Raw genomic sequence first — 11,840 nt, 5'->3', positions numbered from 1 at the left:
AAGCATGTTCTCAGAGGCATGTTCTTTTTTATGGATTGACTATCCAATATATCATTCCCTATAGTCTTTCATGGTAGATATAAGTAGTTTAGAGAAAAATAAGATAATACCTCCTGTGCTTCTGTATCTCCTCATTTGATGTGTTTTCATCCGTGGATGAGACAAGTTCCCAGATATGTGGTTCTCTGCCAAACCATCTGATGACCCTGACATGATTCTGAGCAAATATCTTTTTCCCCCAGCTTTATTGAGATATAATTGATATATGAAATTGTATATATATGTTTAAGGAGTGTAACATGATTTATACACATATATATTACAAAATGATTACTACAATAAGGTTGCTTAACATAAGCGCATATCCTTTTGGTTTGAACTGTTCTACTAATTTGATGAAACATGATGATATAAGCATGCAAGTAGGAAGAGTAAGTTGGCTACAAAGAAGCAAACATCAATGGACTTCGAACCATTCCGTAACAGTACAGTAAAACCCTAAAGTTAGTAAAGCTGCATCTGCACAAGAATATGACTGTGACCTATGAATTATATATTCATCAAATATATAAAAATTCAGGAACTTTTATATCATTCACATACCATTCCTATAATAATTACCTTAGTAATTTCTAATTTATTAAGAGATGAATCAAAACAACTCAAGAATGGGAAAAATATCATAAAAATGTATACTAAAAAGGTTGATAGCTCTTACGTTCTGAGGATTAGGATTAGCTCCTACCCTGCCTCCATGAAGTGGACTTGCTCAGTTTGTAGATGTAGGTGACATTGACACCCAGCAGCAGCAAATGTGGAGGTGACCTCTCAGATGCCAGCCAATGGGGGCAGGCCAGGAACTTAGCCCTGATAGTCTGAGGTTGCAGTCCTACTTGAGACAGTGATATTTTGGGCTGAGGCTTTCTACATGTGCAGCAGAGACCAGAAATGCCCCTAGATATTCACACACTCCTGACCAACCCTGAGACGATACGCATATTCATGGAACACTGCAAAGGGCCTGATAAAAAGTAAAATTTTGTAAGACTTGAAAACAGCCTGAACTTTTAATGCAGTCCTCTACACCTAAACATCCATCACCAAAGTGTTCAACCATGACCTCTGTCCAATCTTTGACCATTAAGAGTAATACTTGCTGCTTCATTTCCACCTCCCAAATCTCACTCAAGTTCTTATGGCCTAGAACCACATAGAGAAGACGATTCTGGGAAACACAGTTCCTAGGCTTAACCCAGTTGATAATAACCAACCCTAACACTGGAAACAACTCAAATGACCATCAACAAAAGAACGGGGAAATAAATTGTGGCATATTTGTACAGTGAATTCTACCGAACAGGAAAAACACCTTGTTACAGGCAACACATGGATAAATCTCACAGAAGGAGTATTGAGTAACATAAATCAAACACAGAATATAAACAGTATTATTCCATTTATAAGAAATTCCAAAGAGGCAAAACAAACCTATGATGATAGAAATCAGTAATTACCTTGATGGAGGAGGGTTTGACTGGGAGTTAGGAAGCAGCAAGTATTACTCTCTGAAGGACTTCCAGCACTGAGATGCTAGAAATATGTACAGTTTTTGTTTTATATGAGCTGTGTGAGTTTTGCATGTATAAAAAATAATGTAGTTTTATATAAAATTTATGCATTTTAGGTTATATTTAATTTTATAATTCTACAAACAAGATCAGTAGAAGAAATATTTGCAACATTGAAAATGGCAACACACTACTATCAATATACATACAAGTAGATCTTAACAACTTACAAGAAAGGAACAAACAATTCTGTAGAAAAATGGGCAAAGAAAATGAATAGGCAGTTCCAAATATTATAAAAGTATATACTTTTGTCTCAGCAATCTTACTTCTGGATATTTACCCTGCAGATATATTTGACTTATATGGAATTATTTATTTTAGTATTATTTATAATAGCAAACTCAAAACAACCTGGATATGTATCTTTTTGTAACTGCCTTTTGAAGTTATTTAGTCTGCGCACAAATCCTTGATTTCACGTATCTACGTGAAATATGAATATTTTGTCCCACTATGTGAGTTGTCTTTTCACTCTTAATGGTATCTTTTGGTGAACAAAAATTCTTAATTTTAATATTGTCCAACATATCAATTATTTTTCTTTTTGGTTACCATATTTTATGTCATATTTAAGAAATCCTGGCTTACTCAATACTCATAAAGATATTTTTCTGTATTTTCTTCTAAATGCTTTAATTTTTTTTAACTAAACAGATCTGTAATCTATATAGGTTTTTTTAGATGTATGGTTTAGATAAGGTTTAAAATAAAGCTTTTTCCGTATGGATGTCCAGATGATGATTATTTATTAAAACACCATCATTGTCCCTTCCCCACCCCATGCCCACCCACGGCAGTGTCCCCTTAGTCAAAAATGATGCCTCAGTATGTGTAGGTCTTTCTCTGAACTCTCTTCTGTTTCACTGGTTGCCTTATCTATCTTTGTGTTGATTCCACTTTGTTATAATTAGTATAGTTTCATAATAGACTTTTACATTGGGTAGTGCAAGTTTTCCACTACTGTTCTTTAAGACTGTTTTTGCTATTGTTGTTTTTTTGCATCTCCATATGAATTACAAAAATCAACGTGTCATTTTCTACACTCACAAACCTGTTGGGATTTTGTGTTGAAAATGTAGGGTGATTTGGGGAATACTGTCATCTTTCCAATATAAACCTTCTAAATCATGAGCATGGTATCTCTCCATGTATTTAAATCTTCAATTTCTTTCAATAACATTTGATAGTTTTTAGTGTTGAGGACTTGAATTTAGTCCTAGGTATTTTTTTATGCTACAATAGCTGGTATCATTTAAAAATTTTCCTTTCCTATCTCTTTTTATTGATATTTAAATACAATTCATTTTGTGCACTGATTTTTATATTCATACACCTTGTTAAGCACATGTTCTCTTTTAATTCCATATTTGCCTCTTCTTTTTGACTATATTAGTATCTATCATTTTAGAGCTTCAGTCTCTTCTCTCTACGTGACTGTAAAATATCAGTCTGTGCTCTCATAATCACTGAAGCCACAAATGTTTTTTACTCTTATCAGTGATATTTTTAGATTTTTCCACTTTTATGACCTTTTTTTTAATCTCTGAAGAGTTTGTGCTCATTTCTATCCAGAAGTTGCTTTTCTCTTTTATCCTTTCCCTTTTATCCTTCTGTCTGATTTCAACTTAACAAACATGATAGGATATAAGAGGTATCTTGATATGATAGTACAGGCTCTGGGAGGCTGGCGTTTTAGTGCTCTCTCTATCTCTTCTGAGCTCTGTAATTTTCTTCACGCTAGATTAGGATAGGGATTTCAAACTAGTGTTCCCCAAATCTCTATCATTAGAATCACCAGAGGTGCTTGTTAAAACATATGTTCTGAGATCCCTACTTAGACCTATTGAATGGGAATTTTCAAGGGAATGGCCTATAAATATGTGAGTGTGTACATGTATGTGTGTATATATATATATATATATATATATATATATATGTATGTATATACATACATAAATATATGAATTATCCTAAATGACTCATCAACAAGGAAGTTTGGTTTACATAAGACAAGATTACATTTCCTTCCATCTCTGATATTATTTGATTGTATGAATGCTGGTATTATATTGCCATAATCAAAAGAAGAATTTAATGTAAACAGAGGAGTATCAAAGAACCAATGCCAATTCTCTGAACTTTGGTGTTTTGGGTACCTATACACCCAAACGAATTGGTGCATTGCCTACAGGTCCTATTCCATCTGCTCTGCCAGATCAAATGTTATTGTAGAGGTACAGGCCAGAGCAGCAGGAACTACTGACCCGATTAAATTTTCAAGACATCAGTGTCTCCAGTGGTTAACTTAACTAGTAACTTCTGACTTTTTACCATCCAGAGTCATTAATCAAACCAGGTCAGAGAGGGCAATGCTTCCTGAAAGAGTAACTACAGCTTAATTATTAATGCAACATTCAGAAATGGACTCTTCTTTGAGTAAAGGTTGATGGGGGAGAGAGGAAATGAGGAGAAAAGTAGAAGCTGAGAAAACATGGTCAAAGTCTGAGGTAGAGTTTAGGGGAGGAAGGCATAGAGTTTCTACTGGCCTTATTTGTCAATAAATTACTCAAATAGATAAATAAGCATTTTGCAAGGGATATAGTTATAGGTCCTCTCTCATTATCTCAAATACAGTAATTCATTCTCCTGCTTCCTGACCTCTTTGCTGGTTTAGTCCTCATTTTCCTAATAGCTCTCTGGTCATTCTTTTCCTTTCCTGACAACTAGAAGGGCATCATACTCTTTTGTTCTTTTACCTCTTTGATTTAGCAAAAATAATACAGTATAAAATACATCTACCATCATCATGCCTGTTCTTGTTCCTCCTTGATAAGGGCTAAATATTATATTTTGGAGTAATTTAGGAATCCATCCACTAAAAATTAAGGGAATGATGTTTGCAATAGTACCTAGAAAGTAAGTGGTTCATAATTTTTGCTCAAATTAAATTTTACCTATCAATGAAATGATGGATTTTTCTTGAAGTAATGAAAATACAGGGAATGAACTTAGAGGAAGAATGATTCCCAAATGTATATTACCAACCCTTTTCTCTCATTTTCTTTAGCCCCACCTCTTTAATTGCTTATAGGATATTTTTAGTTGACCGCTATTATGTTGAAAATCCAAATCAAAATCTCTTCTCTAAATTCAATTTTCAATTCCCCTACATTCTTACATTTCCATTTCCATAGTTTCCATACCTGAATAATGGCCATAGGCATTGCTGATACTAATCTCCCCTATCTGCATAGTGAAAATTCCAGATATATCACTTACTGGCCACACGACTTTAGACAAATTACTTAACTTTTTGGAACTTGTATTAGTTCCTATAAAAGAGTGATAGTAGTAAGAATTAGAATATAGAGGATACATATTATATATAACATATATATAATTCATACACAGTTGACCCTTGAACAACACTGGTTTGTTTTCATGGGCCCACTTCTACATGGATTTTTTTTCAATAAATATATTGGAAATTTTCTTTGGAGACTTGAGACAATTTTAAAAAACTTGCAAATGAACCATGTAGCCTAGAAATACTGAAATATAATTTTAAAAGGTATTTCATGAATGCATAAAATATATGTACATACTAGTCTATTTAGTACTATTATTTACTACCATAAAATCAACAGTAGACTATTAGTAGTGAAGTTTTGAGGGAGTCAAAGTTATATGCAGATTTTTTTAACCGTGTGGGGTCAGTGTCCCTAACTCCCACATGTTCAAGGGTCAACTGTATATATTAACCTTGCCCAAAATAGGTGTTTAACAAATAGCAGCTATTGTTACTCTGACATTTATTTTTAAATCTATCCTTGAGGTGTTGTATTCTTAACTATTTTGCCCCCATTTGCAATTCTCCAGCATTATCTTGTCCCATCTTGTAATGTGTTGCTCTTACTTCCCCATGTTCTACTATTTGCATAATCATTTTTTGAACTAGGCTCTGAGACCCAACCCTTCCTTTTCCTAAGGTTTGCGCTTTGCTTTGGGACAGGCAGCTGCTGAAGCTGACTCCCACAGGGTTAAACTGAGTTGCTGAAGCCAACCCCTCTTCTCCTCCCAGTCCCCGTTTTCACAGTAGGCTGGCAGCTGTCCCAACTGCCTACCGGAGCCAAATGCTTAAGGAGAGAAAGGAGCCAGCTATGAATCCCTTCCAGAAAAATGAGTCAAAGGAAACTCTTTTTTCACCTGTCTTCACTGAAGAGGTACCACCTCAACCCCCGAGCCTTCCAAAGAAGCCACCTCCGGTGAGTCCCCAGATTCATTTCCGCCTCTGACAGTAACAGAGTTATTTTTTGGTTCTCCTTCTTGGCCTCTGGAGCTTCAGGCTGAACTGTATTAGGGTATTCAAAACTATTCTCACTTTGGAGGTAGAAGTAACCAAAAAACCAAATCTAAACAGAATTTTCCCTTACTTAGGAGAGGAAGTAGCGGGAAGAGGTAATCAGAATTCATCAGTTGGGATCCAGGACTTCGCTCTATTTCATTGTATATTCTGAGTTACTCTGGGGTGGAAAAAAAAAGCAATTTGTATGTCCAGGGAATCTTGGCAAGCATTCCTGTCTGGAGAACTGTGTGTGATTGTTCTTTCTTTACCAATATAAAAACTCAGGCCTGAGATCCCCCTGTGTGCAGAGTCTTATGCTGGACACCAAGGGAAGTTTTAGAATAGATTCAGTCTGTGTTACTATGTATTCTGGTTTACAGTGGGAGACAGGACAGAGAAACAAAGAAGTAATAATGTTTTGCATTATATGCTTGTGAAAGCACTTCTAAACTAACTATCTCATTCAGTAATCATATCAAGTGGAGAAGATACTGTAATAATAGCCAATATTTACCGAGTTCCTACTATAGACCAAGAAGTGGTGGTATTCTCATTTCTCAGAACTGAAGCATAAAGACAGGTGTAGTGACATGGTCAGGGTCAGTATGTTAACACAGCTAATGACAGTGTCATATAGCTAGTAAGTATGTTTGCTAACCTCCAGGTTGCATAATTCTCAAGCTGTGATTTGCGTAGGTAAGAAACTAGTCCATTGTGTCTTTTAAACAAGTTGTTATAATATGCTAACACATATTAATCCTTAGGAGGGTTGTGTCTACCTAGATGGGTAAAAGAAAGAAAACATTACATTATTACTTTATTTATTTACTTATATCTCTTCAGGTCTCAAATAATTTAAGGCTGCCTACAAAGATTTATGTATTTCTTATGAAACAGGAAGCAATATAAATCTCATGGTAAGATCTGACTACCAAGGATAGGTGTCTCCATCCCCCCCATCATGTTAGTTGGACCATCACAATGGGTAGGGATTTGAAATAAAACATGACATACCTCATATTCTGACAGATATACTGCATGAAATAGCATAATCCTTTTAATGTCCAGTAGGATTAACAAGAAAATATTATGGAATCTCTTTCACAGGGAGAGTGGACATTTAATATTACAAGATTTAAGAACTCCCTGCTCAAGGTCAAGCTGTTCCATCAGCTTACCTTTAGGAATCTATGTTGGCCTCTGAACCTGGCTCCAGCAGCCTCTGTATATTGCTAGGATCCTTCCCAGCATGGTGAACAGGGCAGGTGGACACAAGAGAGATTAGCCTGCACAGTGGAGCTAAGCAGGTTACTGACATCTCAAGGTAACCTCTAAAGGACATAAAGTGCTCCATAGGCCAACTCTTCATTCTGTTCCTAGAAATAAGTATGATTATTCTTCTGCCCAGAGCCTCGGGCTTTTCAGTTAGGAATTGTGGAAAGATGAGCAGGTCCTAGAGTTTAGGATCAAGGAATGTCTGAGTAGTCCCATGTTAAATTAATATGGAACAAAGTAATACTCAGAATAGCTTCTACCCCTCCTAAATCAGCAATGCAAGCACTTTTAGTGTGATGGTAACTGGTTCATGCAGAGAAGGTGCCATTGTTTCACATTACCTATCATGGTGATTTAAAATAAATGAATTTTTCTGTTGTGGAGCAATCTAGTGATTTACATAGGGAAGAAGGGGAAAAAACTCATGCTTGAACCACTACCTTTCTGTTTCATAGAAAATTTGTGGCTCCAACTATCCACTGAGCATTGTCTTCATTGTGGTGAATGAATTCTGTGAGCGCTTTTCCTATTATGGCATGAAAGGTAATTTTGTGTCCCAGTGTCTTAACTCTTCTCCACTCACCTTCACTCCATTCGTAACAATCTGGTATCCTTATATGTACTTATGTCCCTTATTACTGACTCTTTCTGCCTTCATCCAAATTGGTCCTTTCCATTGACCAAGACTTCAAATAAATGCCTCATGAGATTTCACCTAGTAACTCATGCAGACCAAGAACAGAAGGCCTAACAGAAAACCAGAACACTGTCCATGAGAATGTAAGTGGGAAAATTCTCAACATCTGAGTTCCATTCTTCATATCTGTTCCTCAGGTCTGTGAACTAATTTGTTGCTGGGAAGGAGAAAGAAGGGATATTGGAAGCACAATGTTATTTATCTCTGTGATTGGCCTAATGATGCTATGCATGCACATAATCTTAAGAGAGGAGTATTGCATTTGTACACTAAGCACAACCCCATTCAATCCTACAGCTCTTGGCCCAGTTTCTACTGCCTGACAGTCACTTCCCTGATAGGAGTGTTGAAGGTCAAGATCACCTTCAAAGACCAGAGATCAAATGTACCTCTCCATAAGTCACTTTAATGCATCTGTTTTGTTTTGTTTCCCCTTTTTTTCACCTCAGCTGTGCTGACCCTGTATTTCCTGTATTTCCTGCATTGGAATGAAGACACTGCCACATCTCTATACCATGCCTTCGGCAGCCTCTGTTATTTCACTCCCATCCTGGGAGCAGCCATTGCTGACTCATGGTTGGGAAAATTCAAGTAAGGAAGATGAGAGGTGACAATCCCAGAAGCTTCACAGATTAATTGTGCAGAGGTTATCACTTCTAGCGTTTTTCTTCCAAGCAAGAGCATACTGGTGTCATCCATACAAATAAGAATCTCTCAAGACTGACAACACAGAAAAACTATTTTCTTCATTATCAGTTCTTCCAATATTTTTACATCCTTTTCAGTCAGGAGTTGTTTTGTTTGTATTTTTCTTAAATCAAAATTTAATCTTCCATTCTGTAATTTAAGACCAATTCTTATTCTGATCTCAGGGGCGATATGATTGCTACCCACCAGAAAATTCATTATTTTAGAGACCTCAGTGTTAGTTATTTGATATACTCTGCCTATCTTCTCCAGACTGAACCATCCGAACTCCTTTGGCATCTTTTTATGTTACAGTTGTGTCCTATAACATTATCCTCATAGGCTAGAGGTGAGTCTTAGATAGCCATCATCCAGTTATTTTCTATGGACTTGTCATCTACAGATTTGTCTGAATTAGCATTTCTCAAAATGCATTCTGTTGAGAATCATTAGTATAGGATATAATGAGTGTTATGTGGAACAAAGTAATACTCAGAATAGCTTCTATCCCTCCTAAATCAGCAATGCAAGCACTTTTAGTGTGATAGTAACCAAATAAGTTTAGAAAATGCTAGGCTGAACAAAGCTAAAAAGGTTTCTTTCCTGAGTAACTTCTTATAGCCTTTAACATGCTTACACACACTATAAAATCTTCAAGAGAAGATTACAGTATCCAAACTTGTTTGACCATGGAGTATTTTTTCTGGGTATCTGGTAGATCTAGTGTTCTAAGGAATACTCTGTAGTAAATACTGATGTTTATCTCACTTTGGCCTATATATATTCAATGTTTTAAAGTGTTTAATTAGCACCTAATATCTAGCTACAACCACAACAGAATACTAAACAGTTTCTTGACTTTGAGAGAGGGATGGTGGCTGAGTGGCTGAGATCTGTTTGCTACTTATATAGTGTTAGTTACCAAGTCCATCCACATGGGGGGTTGGCTCTATGTACAGAATAAAAAGTACAAGCCATAGTCTTTATTCAGTTATAGAAAAAGAGACTTAAGTATATGACATAGTACTTTTTTTATTTTTTAAATGATTTCCTTTAAAATTGAAGCATGGATATTGGCTTTCCATAATTTCTATAAACATCTACTGAGAGGGTTAACTACCTGCTATTCTATTTTTGATGTCAAGTTGCTTTTAAGAGAGAAAAACATTTTTAGTCATAGTCCCTAATGTTGGTTTTTATACCCTGTAGCCCATCCTATCAGTCTGTACTCTTGGCCTTGGCAATCACAGACACTCTCTTTGCATTTATTGACAAATATGTTTTTGGATGTCCTCTCTGTGCTTCTCCTTTCTCTTTCTTGAGTGGGTCTGCAGCTCCCTCTCCCTCTCCTGTCTTTTTGATCTGGTCTGAGCTAACCCTCTTCATGCTAGCTCTCTTTCTCTGCCGCCACAGCACTTACTCCTCAGTTACTAAGCCCTAATTAAAAAATGGCTCTGGTTGCAAAATGAAATTTAAAGCTTCTTCTTCCCTTTCCTTATCCTGTGCTAACTTGTTCTTATTAAAACTGAAGGAACACTAGGCTATGAGTTAGAAAGCAGAAGTTCTACACCTAACCCCTATTACTTATTAGATGTCACTTTAGGAATGTCCTTTGATCTCTCTGTATTTCACCTTCCTCATGTGCAAATGGAAAATTGGTCAGGTCTATCTAAAACTATATGTCCTATGGTTGGGATTACAAGGACCTTAATGACCCCATTTAAAGTATGGAATGTCCAAGTCTCTCTTGACTTCTTTCTCCACCTTTTAAAGTTTCCTACCATTAGTTTCCTCTCTTAGATTCTTCATGTCCTAGACTAAGTCCCTGGGTCTGTCACCTAGAAGGTTGCCAGTTTTCCTTCTAAGCCACTTACACTCCTCCCATTCATTTAGTCCAACAGATATTGCTCTGATCTCCCTACTCACGTTCTTATTCCTGCTTAGATTCCTTTTGTTTTTTTCTAATGGTCTAGGTTCATGATAGCTGGCCTTTTTTCAGTCCTTTTCATTCCCTTTCTATTTATTCTTTTTATTCCAACAAAGAGCTTTCCTCCAGAAGATGCAATAAGGCCTTTTGGGAAAGCCTTCCCCCTCCCCCAATATTAATTAACCCTGGATTAGTCACCCCACTTCTTATCCCCTACTTGCCATTATAAACCATCTAAGGTTCCTTCCCTGGAGAGTCAAACTAGGTCTACAGCATGTGGGTCTGTAAGTGTCCTTTCCCCCTGGTATCTTTTTAGGCATTTAGAATGAGAAATCCACATCTTAAGATTTCTGGCATCCCCAGCTTCTCTCTGATACCTTCATTCCATTCTTTATATTCCACATAAAGCATTTAATACTTTAAAGTTACAGATGTAAACTATATATATATTTATATATATAACTATATATTATATGTAATATATACTATATAATATATATAACTATATATTACATGTCATATATACTATGTATGTAACATTATATATTAATATATTATACATATATTAACTAATATATTATATATGTAATATTTATATTAAATTTCTAAGTTTCCTTCTAGTACTAACATCCTACTTAAATGTAAAGAGAATACTGGTGTGATAATACTCATAAGGCGTATATTGTATATATGGCAGTGTGCCATGTTTCAGTGGGTAAAGCTCTACAGATGTTTTTCTTGGAATTCCTCACTCTTCTACTTCATTTTTGCCATTGGGTTTCTTAGAAAAACAACACAACAGGAAGTCCCCACCACCTGCATGATCTCTATCACTGGACAATCTATTCAAAGTCCCTGGCTCCTTTCTTACCCTTGGTAACTTGTCCATGAGAAAACTGTCATGGGGATTGTAATTAAGCCAAGTACTCAAGTGACCAGGCTGAACCTCAGAGCCCTTTATTTCTTTATATATCCCAGTGGTTGGTCTGGGTTTAGAGAAAGTTCTTTATGTTGTTCATTCTTTGTGTTGTTCATTCCTTTTTCCATTTACTTGGAGTTCTTCCTTGACTCCTATTGATTTCTCAAAGACATTCTTTGAGAAAAACACCTCAAGTCAAACTATCTTGTTCTTCTGGTTCTCCTAATTTAAAACATTATGACTTGCTACAAATCCATCCTGGTCTTGACACATGTTAAAAGCAGTGATACTCTGTGAATGTGCAGGGTGAGTTGGGGGAAAGAAGAGATCGGGTATAAGAAAGGAGCTTGAAGGGAATG

At 36.1% G+C, this 11,840-nt stretch overlaps 1 protein-coding gene across 2 annotated transcripts in view; it reads left to right on the top strand.

Moving 5' to 3' along the window:
• The first annotated feature begins 5,633 nt into the window (after positions 1–5,633).
• The window catches only part of SLC15A2 (solute carrier family 15 member 2), a 30,720-nt gene continuing 24,513 nt past the window's right edge, over positions 5,634–11,840 (top strand). Inside the window, exons 1-3 of one of the 2 annotated variants that reach the window (XM_073231569.1) lie at positions 5,634–5,896; positions 7,707–7,794; positions 8,398–8,539. In XM_073231569.1, coding sequence (XP_073087670.1) covers positions 5,765–5,896; positions 7,707–7,794; positions 8,398–8,539 — 362 coding nt within the window. In that variant the 5' untranslated portion in view covers positions 5,634–5,764. The remainder of the gene's footprint in view (positions 5,897–7,706; positions 7,795–8,397; positions 8,540–11,840) is intronic. The other variant, XM_073231568.1, reaches the window with a different exon arrangement.

This window comes from Manis javanica, chromosome 3 (genome assembly GCF_040802235.1).
Source record: "Manis javanica isolate MJ-LG chromosome 3, MJ_LKY, whole genome shotgun sequence".
Taxonomy (NCBI): domain Eukaryota; kingdom Metazoa; phylum Chordata; class Mammalia; order Pholidota; family Manidae; genus Manis; species Manis javanica.
The sequence above is the reverse complement of the archived record's forward strand: the minus strand, read 5'-3'. Positions and strand labels throughout refer to the sequence as shown.